The 17,008-nt window shown below is 32.4% G+C and overlaps 1 protein-coding gene across 1 annotated transcript in view; it reads left to right on the top strand.

The window, feature by feature from the left end:
- LOC127705699 (2-oxoisovalerate dehydrogenase subunit beta, mitochondrial-like) overlaps window positions 1-17,008 on the top strand; it is a 41,780-nt gene that overhangs the window by 9,042 nt on the left and 15,730 nt on the right. The window contains exons 5-6 of the mRNA XM_052210067.1: window positions 3,339-3,467; window positions 5,053-5,218. Coding sequence (XP_052066027.1) covers window positions 3,339-3,467; window positions 5,053-5,218 — 295 coding nt within the window. The remainder of the gene's footprint in view (window positions 1-3,338; window positions 3,468-5,052; window positions 5,219-17,008) is intronic.

Raw genomic sequence — 17,008 nt, 5'->3', positions numbered from 1 at the left:
AATTGTTTAATACTGGTGCTAGTATGATAAAAATGCTTAAAAAAATGTAACAGGTTTCAACATTATATTTAGACTTAGATGACGCAGATTTAATCAAAACCTTTTCATAAATATTTATATTTGAGTGTTTCGTATATATTCACTATACAAATGAACTATTCAAAAATTTGGGGTTCAGTGTTTTTTTTAATCTTAATCAGTCAGTCTTTTGCCTTCTAATCCGGTCATGTCTTTACGAAGTCTGTTACAATATAATAATTATAAGATTTTCATTTTGAATTGAAAGATATGGTTACTTAGAATAAAGCATGTTTTGCTAGACACACTAATTTAGTGGAGGAGTAATTCACCATGTACTGTTTTCAATTATATCAATACTAATAATTCGTTACTTATTTTTTTTTAAGCTTGCATGTTTAAAAAAACGTTTACGTTGAATAAAGCATGTTTTGCTGGACACAACCATTCTATTGAGGAGAAATTCACCATGTACTGTTTCAAATATATCAGTATTTATAATTCTTTAACAGTTTTTTAAGCTTGCATGTTTAAAAAATCCAGTTCTTTGGACATCTGAGAGACGGCATACTTTTTCGTGATGTTTATAATTAGGGAATTTTCCTTCTACTTAGCGATAAAAACTTTTGAATAGTCTTAAAATGTGTGCCTGTTGCAATCGAAAATATCTACATTATGTATTATCTTTCGTGTATCAATCTATCTGGCTAAAGACGAATCTTTGCGACAAATTGTGGCGACAGTAATCTAGCAATGTTAAAATTTGGCAAATTGATCAGAAAGAGACAAATAACGGTTCATAAACAAACGATAGACAATCACAAGATCCTCAAATAGAGCGAGACATATCGTGCCAACAGAGAAAGCGTCTTCTACTCTGCAAGCATCAACCAAAATGCATAGCAACGTCAAGTCAAAATGTCACAATTGGTGAAATTACAGATCAGGCAACTACCCTATATCTAAAGACTTGAGACCGCTTAACATGTTACTAATGAGTTGAAACATTGACTCAGTCATTGTATAAAATGAACAATTCGTAATGTCACTGTACGATTGAGCAGAAAGTATTATGTTACTGCTGTCAATTGGAAAGTTGCAACTATCACGTTTATCGTAGTGGGGTTCGTGTTGCCTAGTATTTAGTTTTCTATGTTGTGTCTTGTGTACTATTGTTTGTCTTTTTGTCTTTTTCTTTTTTGGCCATGTCCTTGTTGGTTTATTTTCGATCTGTGAGTTTGAATGTCCCTCTGGTTCAAGGATATTGTTTTTTTTAATTGTTTAACATCTCACAGCGGTAAACTACTGTTGCCTTTATTTATTCACCCCTTATTTTATTGATTTTGTATTTTCATTGTATCATAGATCAAATTTATTCGTTCAGTGTTAATATGTCTTATAATTTAATTAGGCCATTTCAATTGATATTTAATAGTGTGTCTTTCTATTTTGTGATGTTACACTACTGTTTTAGATAAGGGTGAAGGTTGGTACCTAATAAAACGTTTAAACCGCTGCATTTATTTGCTCTCGTCCTAAGTCAGGAATCTGATGTTCAGAAGTTGTCGTTTGTTGATGTGGTTCATAAGTGTTTCTCGTTTCTCGTTTTTTATATAGATAAGACCGTTGGTTTTCCCGTTTGAATTGTTTTACACTAGTCATTTTTAGGCCCTTTTATAACTTGCTGTTCGGTGTGAGTCAAGGCTCCGTGTTGAAGACCGTACTTTGACCTAAAATGGTTTACTTTTTACAAATGGTGACTTGGATGGAGAGTTGTCTCATTGACATGCATACCACATCTTCTTATATCTATTAAGCATATCTTCATTTGTCTTAGTATTCATTATTTCAATAAAGACTATAGAATGGAAACGGGGAGTTTATTAAAGAGACAACAACCCCAACAGCGAGTATTTTTTTAAACTTTTATTTTGTTTCGGATTTTTAATAATGTGACGTCCATGTCAATGAACAAGTATACATTATTGATAGGGGCCAGCTGAAGACCGCCTCCTGGATCGGGAAATTCTGGCTTCCTTGATAACACAATGGAGGCATTGGGCTTTCTACTCGGGTTGATGACTCTTTTAGACAGCCGCCTTTTCCATTTTTAATTCTATTCTACCCATTGAAATGCGAGTTATTGAGTGTTAGAATATCATCAAAATACCTTAAAGTAAAATTGAAGAACTTTGCGAGATGATTTCGTCTCTTTATGAATTGTGCATGGTGTGCTTCGTGTGAGTACAAAAACAAGTATACCAGTATTGGTTCATAATCAGTAGCAATCAGAAAAACGACTGTCTGCTGACATAATAATCTATCGACCTTAACAAATATGTTGTCGATCGAAAAGTCCAGCTTCTTGATTACATCATTTTCTGTGTATTTTTTGGGGATCTTAAAAAAGTAAGTGAAGCTTCATTTCTATGTAGCAAAAAGTAAAATAACTAAAATACCGAACTCTAAGGAAAATTCAAAAAGGAAAGTCCTGATTCAAATGGCAAAATCAAAAGCTCAAACACATTAAACAAAAAACGCAACATTCAATAGCATCTGCATATGGAACATATATCTCCAAGTTGATACGATATTCCGGAGATAATGTTTTCTATAATGATGTCCTAGATAGACAGTTGCAATTAACAAGGTAATTGATGAATCAATCTATTCATTGTTCCTAGTGGTAAAACTGAAATCGTTCTTTTGAAAGTTTCACAGACGCCATCATGATTGGTTGACTGTTTTGGAATATATGTGTCACAGACGACCACTGTTATGTTCCGGTTGTCGGAGCCACAGTCACGTTCATTGTCCTGGGCTTGACATCACCAAATGACTCTTACTACCGCCTTATACATTCCATGAACAAAACGACGGGTGCTATATTGTTGCTTACATTTCCAGAGCACTTAAGATCATCTTCGAATAATGGTAGGGTTGGTGTATCTTTGTTTAAATTTCCAATGTATGGTTTGTAGACTGTCTTTTTTAATTTTTAAGTTTATTACCATGGTGGTGATGGTTTCTCATTGACTGGTGATTATTGAGTTTCTATCTGGTGTCTGCAATCTTTTTTAAGGATATTTAAATCATCCACTTCTTTTTTTATTTTTAACCCTGACAATATAGTCTATAAGAGGAACGGAACATTCAGAAGATTCGACAAGTTTAGGTGATTTATCCTGTTTTATGCGGGTCAAATTGATCGTTCTTTTCAATTGTAATTTAAATATCAAAAACCATGCGACTTTTAGTATTTTCTGCAATTGATAATGATTCTTTTTACATGTTTTATTGCCTTGCAATATTCATTTCAGATGTTAAAATGTGAAGCTGAAAAAATATCTAAATATGAAAAACTTACCATCATAAAACCGATTAAAGAAATGTATAACTACCAAAGTCAAAAGGAATCTCAGCATCATATACATATATCTGGTGTAAAGGTAAGTTGTTACAACAATGTTTCATGAGTCAATGTATTACTAACATAAAAATCAAGGTTTCTTCGTCCCTTTTGATAACAGTACTTTTGTTTACTCTAGTGGAGAAAGAACCGCTGACCCATATTGTATTTTTTTATGAAGAAATCGTCTTGTTCAATCTTAGTTTTAGCAGTCTTTGTGGACTTGATTTGTACCGTTTAGTTATGCAGTACCCTTCTATTTTTATTCGACTTAGGATTTTTTATATTTTTCTCAATCTTTTTAGAGTGTTACAATTTTATGAAAAATTGATAAACAATAAATGTACTTTGCAAATTATAACTTTTTTATGAACTAATTGCGCCGCTATAGTCTGTTAGGTCGTTAAGGATTATCTGTGTATCAGATTACTAATTGTAGCCATACTATATCGTTTTTCCCCGATTTCAAGTTCAACGATTGACACTTAGTACCAAATTTGTACTTTGAACAACATGAGGGTTGTCACAAGTACATAGCTATAAGAAGATGTGGTATGAGTGCCAATGAGACAACTCTCCATCCAAGTCAAAATTTGTAAAAGTAAACCATTTATAGGTCAAAGTATGGTTTTCAACACCGAGCCTTGGCTGACACCGACAAGCAAAATATAAAGGGCCCTAAAAGGACTAGTGTAAAACCATTCAAACGGGAAAAACCAACGGTCTTATATATATAAAAAACGAGAAACATTATAAACCACACCAACAAACGACAACCACTGAACATGATTTGCTCACCTTGTTGATACACCTTAGATCAGCACTAGTTTTATTAGGAATTAGTTATGCTCAGTCTTGAATATCATGTGTAGGTTTTTTTTTTTTACTTCTTTTTTCTCCACGTCGTCTTTTTTTCAATGATTTTTATTTGTTTGCTTAAATTCAAAGCTTGAGTTTTTAATGTCCCTAACGTTCTATCCGTCTGTATTCCAAGTAAGACTAAATATACAAGATAAAAAGAAAAAGGGAAAAATTTGCGATTTTATATTCAAGATATGATAATTCTTTCAGAACACCTCATATGACGTTCGGTTTGTATGAGTCTTGTTTTGCTCAGTTTTTTTTCATGTATTGTTTTGTAGACTTTTCATTCTCTCTTTGACGAGACAAATTTTGTCCTTGAGGGTCTTTCTGAAAATAATATATCTCAGTTGATGTACTGTCGATTGCACCTAGTGCGGATAGTACAAGTAATGCATGTCAGGCGCCCTCCAAACTAACCCACTCGTTAAATGTTGGCCAGAGAATTAAAAGGTTGTTTTTCTTTAAACGTTTGCTAGAGAAAATTACCATCTAAACGATGACATAAATAAAGTAGACAGGAACTTGTTCGACTGATACGAATTGAGCAAAACAAATAAAAAAATTGACTCTGTTAAGCGTTACAAGTTTATACATCTGCATCCCTCAAAATATCTAATATATCTTATATCTTTGCCATGCCATAAACAAAGGTTTTGTACTATCACCACGCAGAGACTGAGTACGGTAGAAATAATTTAGCGTTTATACTATTTTGAAATCACCCCTATAGCTCACCTGTATGATTTGTTGTTTCTTTGAAGGTTGTAATTCCAAGAGGACCTTATCAGGCTAAAGGTTTACTGTTGTCTTGCATAAGAGTAAATGCACCTTGTGTGTTCTTGCAGCCTAACAATGACGACGATAAGGAAGAAGTGAACGATGCTGATTACACAATACCGTTAGGAATTGCAGAAATTGTGTTAGAAGGTATGGCAGGATATGCTCTATGGAAAGTAGTATTGATAGCATACATCTATAAATGATATCAGTTGATGTGAGTAACTCTGATCTAAAAATTTCAGAACATATGGCTCATCTGTGATGATGAATGTTACTTGAACAAAATGGAAATAACTTTAAGCCAGGCTTCTTTAAAAGAGGTTCGAAGTGATAACACAAGGTCACAAATAAATAATTCAAAACACCCGAAACCTGAAAATGAACATATATTGTTTTATAAATTTAATCCAATGCCCTTTTAAATATTTAACTATACAGAAAAGAAGGAAATATAATTGGATTTGCCTGAAACAAGCGAACAAACAACGACAAAAGAAACAAACACATATAAGGGTCTACTAGTCTAGTACGGAACACAAGAGTTAGTGACTCAAACCTGTCCAAAATCCTCGAGCGAACATAAAACGTATGCTCAACTACTAATTCCCATCGTATAGCTCATCTTAAAATACGTTGATGAGTCATATTTAATAAAAGCGTATCATACAGTAGAAGATTGGTAAATGTATCTCGTTTACGTTGAAACATTACCACCATGTCAATATTCTACCTTTTATCACTACTTCTTTTATAAAGAAATATATTTCATTACAACAATAAGTAAAATAGACATGAACGCAGACTGAAGCGACTGTACACTCTCTTGGAACAATACAAAACATTAGAGGTTTGAGATATATTTCAATTAGTATATTAATGTACAGTAGTTGATGAATACTGTTGCTATGTTAACATGGTTAAGATGATATTTTTTTTTCTAAAATCACACAATATAACACATTATCGAGTATTAATTAGACATATGAACGTTGTTGAGTAATATTAAGGTAATTAATTACCAGACATCTATATATTAAAAAAAAAATGCAATATAAAAGCATAAACATACTATATACACATGATACACATAGCAGTGCTTATTTATATTATGTAGGAGTATTAGGAGCTAAGTGACCATACGTTTACACTAGCTTGCAATAACATATACTGCAAAGCATTAAGTACCAAATACTTCAGTTAAAAGGACAAGGTATGATAAGGGCCGTTTCTGGCCCCCCATTTTCCAGAATTTTGAAATTTTGAATTTGAAACCCATCCCGCCTGTGGAATGAACTGCCGTATCTGCTCGTCCACCTAGAACCTTATTTTAAGGTGTTATGTGCTCAAATCTGTGCAAACTTAGACCTTGAAAAGGCTATGAACGATGAAAATTGTAAAAATTCTACAATTTAGTCATGTTTGGAGACGAAATTTGACATCAGCGCCAATGTAGACCATCCTGAAATTTTCAACTATCAACTGTGCTCTTGTGTATCTTTCATTTAATAAAATATTAAGGTGGTCTACGTTGGCGTATCCGACTGTTTACAATTTTTACAAGTCAATATAATACGTCAAACGAAACCGCACGGTTACGAAATTATTCCGGGGTCCACAATTGATCTCAAAATATAGCGTACGAATACCTTTTACGTCGTATCAAGTCATCAAGACATGTCACTCCAGGGACGGATCCAGCCATTTTAAAAGGAGGGGGGGGTTCAACCATATGTCCCCATTCAAATGCATCGATCGTTCCAACCCCTAGAATCCCCCCCCACTCCCCCCCCCCCCCCCCCCCCCCCCCTGGATCCGCCACTGCACTCTCTTAAAGAAAATATGTTCTACGTGTAATTAAACCAAGGCAAAAACGTCTACCATCGTGCAGACAAATACAAAATGATGTCCCTTGAAATATGGTGAATTAATTTCCATTCATTATTATTTTCAAATATTCAATTAAATCGTACAAATAAATGTTATTATAAGGTCTTAATATATTCAAATTGGGTTTGTAATTCTGAAGTAAATTGTTCATATCCTCAAAATTAATATATTTTGCACTTGAAAATTTTCTATTTTACCATCCTCAGAAAAATAGATTTATATATATTTATTTCGTTTACAATCCGTAGTTACCATACGTGCAATGAATGTACTAAGGCCAATATATATAATAACTAAAGATAAAAAAATAGATATAATAATAATAGACGAATATCTGTTTACAGTATTAAACTAAAGAGCTATGCATGTGAAGTTATTAAATCCAAAGAATTCAATGTAACTAAAAACCATTATTCTATGCATAGAGCAGTTCATACTGAAAGCAAGTTCATGATACTTAAACTATACTGTAATTTACATATTGACACCCTATTTATATATCGGTACATTTTTCTTATATATGTGAGCACTCTTGACAATTTGTAATCATAAAATAAAAGTAGCATTTCATTCACTCAGCTCCTGTTTGGATTTTTAAATAAAACATACAACAAAATTACTGTCAACATATTTTACTTGCATAAATACAAAATTGATAAGACCCATGGCAAACAGACTTATGAAGTATGCGTGAAGAATCATGTGTATTTTTTTTTTGCCATTTCAAACATTTATAGCTATTTTGTCTGGAGTTCTATCTAAGTGACAATCATTTCATGTCAAACATACACAATGTATACCTTATCCCGGAGTGCAGTGGTTCATCTGACCTGTTCAATGTGCAGGTAACTATGCCCTCTTATTTCAGTTTCATATTTGTATGCAGTTTTTGAGCTACAGCTTTACTATCTAACAGGTTTATTGGACACATAATGGAAGCGTGCATTGCCACAGGATTTTTATTTTTTTTTCAAAAACTCTCAAAATGCCAGGTATTTGGACTAAGTCAATTTTTTTTGGTACTAAAAGTCAAATAGGTGTAGTTGTTGTATATTCACAAAAATCGGTAGTTGGACTTGTTTTCCTTCACGCTTGCTATATAATTGAAGGCATGAATTGCACTACTACAGTTTAATGTCCCAAATGCAACAAATAAGATTTTTTACTACTTTTAAATATTTACCGGAAAGTTGAACTTGGTGATCACTGAAAATAGAAAATTGAACTTGGTGACTACTATAACTTGAAAGTTGAAACCTTTTGGCTGGACATTCAGTCCTGCAATTGAAGACATTCAGAATAAAAAATAAAAATAGATCAACATACATAGTATTAATTTATAATGTCTTATGATTAGGCGGGAGCATCAATGTGTCTTACAGACAGCGCAACAATTTCCAGTTGTACACAGCAAAAAATGCAACGCATGTAAACGCATGTTTACCAGGAATTCACCGTACGTTTCTAAACATGTCAGAAACGCATGTTTGGAGCAACGTACGTTTAACGCATGTTTGAGGAACGTATAGTTTACATGCGTTTACGTGAAACATGCGTTTGAAAACACATGGTAAACGCATGTTTATATGTAAAACATGCGTTTGAAAACACATGGTAAACGCATGTTCATGGTAACCATATGTCTGAGAACATATTGTAAACACATGTTCATAAACCGTACGGTAAACATATGTTTGGATGATGGTTGTTTTACTTCTAGTGGCAGATCAGATGCATATCCAGGTTATGAGATCATAATAATGAGAAATGAGCGCTAACCCTGCTATGTATTAGACTGACACCCTGAGACAGATTTTAAAAGTGCTAACTCACAAAGTAACAGTTTGCAGGAAGACATGTCACCCTACCAGGAAACATTATTATGACTACCAGTCGATTCAGTTTTTTCTTTTACTAATGATGCTTGCCTAGCAGAGACGCAGCTAATACCAGTCTTCAAGTCTTTGCATTGACTCAGCCCCTGTTTGAACCTATAATAACCTCCTGCACTCATGGCAAGCACCATCAGACTAACCGAGGCAGTCTAACATGTTTGAGAAAAATCATGTAGGATATATGAACAAAACATAAGTCATTATGTGAATTATGCGTTTGAAATTAAACTTTCATGGTATCAATTTTATTGCACCATATGAGCATTTCATCTGAGTGCAGATGTTTCAATCAATAAAGAATCTACAGCTATATAATTTGCACTTTGGCCCTCAGTTTTTTAAAGATTTTTTGAAGAGTACTTATAAATTATATTATTAAGTTGAAAACACCTTAACAATCCTGTCAGCCTAAGTTCAAACCAATTTCTATGCATACACGTTTTTCTTGATATTGCAGGATTGATAATAAATTCTTGTCTGTGGTAGAAGAATATATTTTTAAAATTTGTTAAGTGTATAATCAAATGTAACATTTCAAATATATTCTAACAAAAATAAGTCAATTTCTTCATCTGTTTTCTTTTTTTTTCAAACTAGTAGCTTTCCATGGCAGATTCCGAAATAAAGCAAGATGCAAAGTTTATTATAACTGGAACTAACTATCAATTAATCTTTATTTTAAAACAAGCAAAATAATTAAGTTAAGGTTAATATTACGTACAGTGATATATGAACATCTATAAATATAGGAAGATGTGGTATGAGTGCCAATGAGACAACTCTCCATCCAAGTAACAATTTATAAAAGTAAATCATTATAGGTCAAGGTATTTTCTTCTAAATATCAAGTAATATTTAAAATTGGAGTTATCTTCCTTTGTCCATAATTATAGTTGAATCAACTACAATCTATGCGTTATACAATGCAATGTTTAATTTTGACTTCCACTGATAAAACACAGATCAAGTTGAACTTGGGTAGTGTCACTTTAACCATTATTGAGTTATGCTCCTTTATGAATCGAAAGATTGCCTAATTTTTGTAACTTAAGTTTGCCCCAACCAAACTTTATGAAACCTATACACAATTTTCATTACCACAAAAATAAGATCAAGTACATTTTTTTTGTTTCCGTTTTGTAACTTTAGTTTGCCTCAACCAAATATTATGAAACTTATACACAATGCTTATTACTACATAATACAGATTAAGTACAAAATTTTGTGGCGACAATTTTACCATTCTTGAGTTATGTCCCTTTATAAACATAAAAATTGCTGAATTTTTCGTTTCCGTTCTCTAACTTCAGTTTGTCTCAACCGAATGTTATAAAACTTATACACAACCGTTCTAGAGTTATGCGTGTTTACAAATAGAAAAAATTGCTGAATTTTTAGTTTCTGTTCTCTATTTAAGTTAGCCTCAACCAAATGTTATGAGACTTACACACAATGCTTATTACCACAAAACTCAGATCAAGTTCAAATTTGGGTAACGTCACTTTTACCGTTCTTCAGTTATGTCCCTTTATAACTATATTATATGCAAGCGGGGGCATCATCTGTGTCCACATGTGGACACTATCCACATTTATTTTTTACATTTTTACATATCGATTTGGTCAAGGTTAGTTCTATATACCACCAACTTCATTAAGTGGTGATATAATTTGATTGGTTGAGGTCACAACTTAAACATTAATATATATATATATATAGACTTTATAACTTAATATCTTGTCTTTTCTTGCTCATGCTGGTTTCCATGTACTGTAATATTTCCCCCTTTTCTATATCACCAATATGTTCCACTTCTCCAAAATATCCAACAAAAAACTCGATTTCATCAGGCCCATTGACATTTAGCTTGTTTTTGTGGAGAAATGATCTCTGAAGTTAAAACATTGATTTTATTACAATATACTGATTTTAATTTTGTATTGTACCCATCTTATGTCCCTATGTTTAGTTAAAAAAACACCTGTCTTTATAAGTGATTAATTTATAGTCAACTTATAAAACTACACATATATTATAAAATTATAGCCTTTGTATGAGGTCGATATAGGGTTATATGAAGAGAGGCATATTAACTGTGGACAAGGCCAAGGTTGATGTGCTTCTCTCGGTCAATATAATCTCCATGGAAATGAGAAGCGCATATCTTACTTCAACTACATAACAAGTATTATTGACAAGTTTATCATAAGTTATTTCTTGGTTCCTTTTAAACTGACCAAATGATGAATTTTAACAAATCTTGAAGACTTCGCCTCTGTCAAAAATAATATACCTACGTCTCACCTTCATGACTTTGCTATGGCAAGACAAAAACTAGAGTCTCTAACGACCCTGTGTCGCTAACCTTGCCAGGTCTATAATGCATATTCAACAAAGGACACTCTCCCACATTGCAGACGAAAATGGAATGAATGACAACATTTTTTTTTGTATCTTGTAGATCATTTAGTCTGTTTAATTTCTTTCTATCTAATTAAATTTTTACTCAAAACACAAAAGATGGTATAAAAATCCTCATTTAAGGGCAACCACTTCTATATATAAATAAAGAGCGACAGTTTACAAGCTATAAAACATATTTGACTTCAGTTGATCTTGCATTGCTGATAATTTTGTGATTTACAGTGTCTACCCAGTATTTATCTATTACAATTATTATAGTATAAGGTAAATTAAAAAAAGTATATGGAAAAACTAAATGCATTAAAGGGCAATAATTCTCTTGGAGTTGTTGGATGATTTCCCCCATGTTGTCTTTAAATTTGAGATCTTGTCATGCTGATCAAATATTTTTCTGTACTACAATGTAAGTTTTCATTACCATAATTACAATTTTTAAGATGAGGCAAAGATGCGAAAAATTGGTAAAATTTTCATCAATGTTAGACTTGTGCTTGATTTTCATATGATGAACACATAATTATTAATCGATTTAATCGAGGTCTGGAGCTGGCATGTCAGTAACTGCTAGTAATTTAGGTTTTATTGTCATTAGGTCTTTCCACTTTTCCGTTGAAAGACCTATTGGTTTTCTTCTGATTATTATTATTAGGTCTTTCCACTTTTCCGTGGAAAGATCTATTGGTTATCTTCTGATTATTAGGTCTTTCCACTTTTCCGTGGAAAGACCTATTGGTTTTCTTCTGATTATTATTATTATTTTTTTTTTCTTCCGCCTAATTTTTTTCCTTCGCTGTTTTTTTGTTTCGCAAGATGTCGCTTAGATATGTTGAATATGATATCGAACAGTTTATACACTTTTGAAACTGACACCGCTTAACTGAATACTTTCCCATATAAGAGTTATCTCCCCGATCACTGTTTGGCTAACCGGAAGTGACCTTTTGTAAACCGGAAGTTGCTATTTTTTGTATTAAATTAATGTAAAAGTATATAGAACCATATATTTTTGGAATCAGTGTCAAGTAAACTATCAAACAATACCAGAAGTGACATTTTTATAACTGGAAGTAAAAAAATTATCTCCCTTATTTATATCTTTTTGTATAGAAACCATACATTTTTGGAATCAGCGTACAATGTGCTGTCATTTGACTCCGGAATTGACATTTAAAACCAAATTTTAATATTTCATATCAAAATAGATCCTTACTGGTGGGAAGACCTTCAATTGTTCTCTGAACAATTGGTTTTTAATTATTATTATTTTATTTATTTTTTTCTTCCGCCTAATTTTTTTCCTTCGCTGTTTTTTTGTTTCGCAAAATGTCGCTTAGAAATTTGGAATATGATATCGAACAGTTTATACGCTTTTGAAACTGACACCGCTTAACCGAATACTTTCCCATATAAGAGTTATCTCCCCGATCACTGTTTGTCTTGTTATTTCTAAGGCTTCGCAACCGTATAAGAAACTGACAAATTTATTTTTCCAAATTGCTCGTTATATCCTCAGGATGTTCTGTTTTATTTTGACCGAAGCCGTATAGAGATTCCATATGAGAGTTATTTCCCCTTTTGTATTTAATATAAGTGAAATGTATTTTTAACTGGAAAACCATAAATGATAGAGGCCTAGGGACTTTTGATTTGAGGTCCTTGGTCCATAAAAATGAAAATGAGGTCAAGGTCAAAGGTCAAGGTCATGTGCAAAATTTAGATTTTGGCTTGTTATCACTTATTTTCAGAAATCTTATAAGATATCGACAAAATATTTTACAGAATTGTTAGCTGCTATATGTCGTAACAGGTAAATTTGAGTTGAAAGCGTACGGAGACATTTAATGGGAGTTTTCTCCCTTATTATATTTAAAATTACACGTATAGTGATATAACTCATTTATCATATATATTTAAGACCTAGGGTCTTTTGATTTGAGGTCCTTGGTTTATGACCTTGAAATTGAGCTCAAGGTCATAAGTAAATTTAACGTTCTAAATTTTGACCTTTGCTTTTACCTCATAAGTATACATGATAAAGCCGTGGGACTTTTTGCATTAGGTTGCAAGACATCTGAACTAAAAAAAGCTAACCGGAAGTGACCTTTTGTAAACCGGAAGTTGCTATTTTTTGTATTAAATTAATGTAAAAGTATATAGAACCATATATTTTTGGTATCAGTGTCAAGTAAACTATCAAACAATACCAGAAGTGACATTTTTATAACTGGAAGTAAAAAAATTATCTCCCTTATTTATATCTTTTTGTATAGAAACCATACATTTTTGGAATCAGCGTACAATGTGCTGTCATTTGACTCCGGAATTGACATTTAAAACCAAATTTTAATATTTCATATCAAAATAGATCCTTACTGGTGGGAAGACCTTCAATTGTTCTCTGAACAATTGGTTTTTAATTATTATTATTTTATTTATTTTTTTCTTCCGCCTAATTTTTTTCTTTCGCTGTTTTTTTGTTTCGAAAAATGTCGCTTAGATATTTGGAATATGATATCGAACAGTTTATACGCTTTTGAAACTGACACCGCTTAACCGAATACTTTCCCATATAAGAGTTATCTCCCCGATCACTGTTTTTCTTGTTATTTCTAAGGCTTCGCAACCGTATAAGAAACTGACAAATTTATTTTTCCAAATTGCTCGTTATATCCTCAGGATGTTCTGTTTTATTTTGACCGAAGCCGTATAGAGATTCCATATGAGAGTTATTTCCCCTTTTGTATTTAATATAAGTGAAATGTATTTTTAACTGGAAAACCATAAGTGATAGAGGCCTAGGGACTTTTGATTTGAGGTCCTTGGTCCATAAAAATGAAAATGAGGTCAAGGTCAAAGGTCAAGGTCATGTTCAAAATTTAGATTTTGGCTTGTTATCACTAATTTTCAGAAATCTTATAAGATATCGACAAAATATTTTACAGAATTGTTAGTTGCGATATGTCGTAACAGGTAAATTTGAGTTGAAAGGGTACGGAGACATTTAATGGGAGTTTTCTCCCCTATTATATTTGAAATTACACGTATGGTGATATAACTCATTTATCATATATAATTAAGACCTAGGGTCTTTTGATTTGAGGTCCTTGGTTTATGACCTTGAAATTGAGCTCAAGGTCATAGGTAAATTAACGTTCTAGATTTTGACCTTTGCTTTTACCTCATAAGTATACATGATAAAGCCATGGGACTTTTTGCATTAGGTTGCAAGACATTTGAACCTGAAAAAGCTAACCCGAAGTGACCTTTTGTAAACCGGAAGTAGCTTTTTTTTGTATTAAATTAATGTAAAAGTATATAGAACCATATATTTTTGGAATCAGTGTCAAGTAAACTATCAAACAATACCAGAAGTGACATTTTTTCAAACCGGAAGTAAAAAAATTATCTCCCTTATTTATATCTTTTTGTATAGAAACCATATATTTTTGGAATCAGCGTACAATAAGCTGTCATTTGACTCTGGAATTGACATTTTAAACCAAATTTTAATATTTCATATCAAAATACATCCTTATTGGTGGAAAGACCTTCAATTGTTCTCTGAACAATTGGTTTTTAATTTTTGTTTTTCTTCCGCCTAATTTTTTTTCCTTTGTTGTTTTTTTGTTTCGCAAGATGTCGCTTAGATATTTGGAATACGATATCGAACAGTTTATACGCTTTTGAAACTGACACCGCTTAACCGAATACTTTCCCATATAAGAGTTATCTCCCCGAACACTGTTTTTCTTGTTATTTCTAAGGCTTCTCAACCGTATAAGAAACTGACAAATTTATTTTTCCAAATTGCTCGTTATATCCTCAGGATGTTCTGTTTTATTTTGACCGAAGCCGTATAGAGATTCCATATGAAAGTTATTTCCCCTTTTGTATTTGATATAAGTAAAATGTATTTTTAACTGGAAAACCATAAGCGATAGAGGCCTAGGGTCTTTTGATTTGAGGTCCTTGGTCCAAAAAAATGAAAATGAGGTCAAGGTCAAAGGTCAAGGTCATGTTCAAAATTTTGATTTTGGCTTGTTATCTTTAATTTTCAGAAATCATATAAGATATCGACAAAATATTTTCACACAATTGTTAGTTGCGACATGTCATAACACATACATTTTGGTTGAAAGGGTACGTAGAAATTTGATGCAAGTTTTCCCCCCTTTTATATCTAATATTAGTCGTATGGTAATATAACTCATTAACAATTTAAAGTAGAGGCCTAGGGTCTTTTTATTTGAGGTCCTTGGTTTATGACCTTGAAATTGAGCTCAAGGTCATAGGTAAATTTAACGTTCTAGATTTTGATCTTTGCTTTTACTTCATATTTATGCATGATAAAGCCATGGGATTTTTTGCATAAGGTTGCAAGCAATGTGACTTTGAAAAAAAAAACCGGAAGTGACCTTTTGTAAACCGGAAGTAGCTATTTTTTATATTAAATTATTGTAAAAGTATATAGAACCATATAATTTTGGAATCACTGTCAAGTAAACTATCAAACAATACCAGAAGTGACATTTTTCAAACCGGAAGTAAAACATTATCTCCCTTATTTATATCTTTTTGTATAGAAACCAAATATTTTAGGAATCAGCGTACAATAAGCCGTCATTTGACTCTGGAATTGACATTTAAAACCTAATTTTAATATTTCATATCAAAATAGATCCTTACTGGTGGAAAGACCTTCAATTGTTCTCTGAACAATTGGTTTTTAATTTTACTTAGTTTCTTTTTGGTATAAATGTACTTATCCTGACATCGGACTTAGACCTCTTTTGAACAGAGATTTACTGTGTGTTTGTGTATTCTACATTGGCTAAAGGTATTATATAGTGGAGGGTTGAGATTTCACAAAAAATATTTAAACTTCTGGATTTTTGCGCCTGTCCCAAATCAAGAGCCTCTATTAAGTCTTGTATGTTTTTTTAATTAAAGTTCATTATATGTTCTGGAGTTCAGCGTGCAGTCAATTTTCATGTCAGACTTACTACACATTTTGTTTGGGGGCAAGTTGAAGCAAGCCGTGGGGTACAGGATTGTCTCGCTGTGTTGAAGACTCATTGTTGGACTTCGGCTGTTTTCTGTCGTTTGGTTGGGTTGTTGTCTCTTTGACACATTCCCTATTTCCATTCTCAAGTTTATTATTTTTAGAACTTGTCTTGGTGATAATCTTTCAATTTTTTTCAATTTTAAGTTTCTTTCAATCTACATTTTATTATGACAAATCCTATATATTAGGAGTTGTTTGACAGTTCCGCCTCTATCAGATTCTTTATTATAACGGTTTTCAAAATAATAGACACATCTTGCATTTTACACTTCTGTTCTATTTTTAGACTATCAGCTATCTTGGTTGGCAGGTGGGATCATCAGACAAATTTTTAAACTACATGTAGATACCCTAATGATGATTGTGACCAAGTTTGGTTGAATTTAGTTACATTGTAGTAGTTTCAGAGGAGAAGATTTTTGTAGAAAATAACAGAGGACAACGGACAACGGACACCAAGTAATGAGAAAAACTCATTTGGCCCTTTTGGCCAGTTAAGCTAAACAGAACAAGCAATGCAGTGTTAAGAGAGCTTCTAATGCAATTTTATATATAATTGACCAATTAAAATGAATAGTTTGTCACTGCTAACATGGCTAATTTCAAACTAACCCAAGAATGAAAATGTTCGCATGGGTCATAATTTCATTCTTTAAAAGTTGACCT

This window comes from Mytilus californianus, unplaced genomic scaffold (genome assembly GCF_021869535.1).
Source record: "Mytilus californianus isolate M0D057914Y unplaced genomic scaffold, xbMytCali1.0.p SCAF_6, whole genome shotgun sequence".
In the NCBI taxonomy this organism is placed as follows: Eukaryota; Metazoa; Mollusca; class Bivalvia; order Mytilida; family Mytilidae; genus Mytilus; species Mytilus californianus.
The sequence above is the reverse complement of the archived record's forward strand: the minus strand, read 5'-3'. Positions and strand labels throughout refer to the sequence as shown.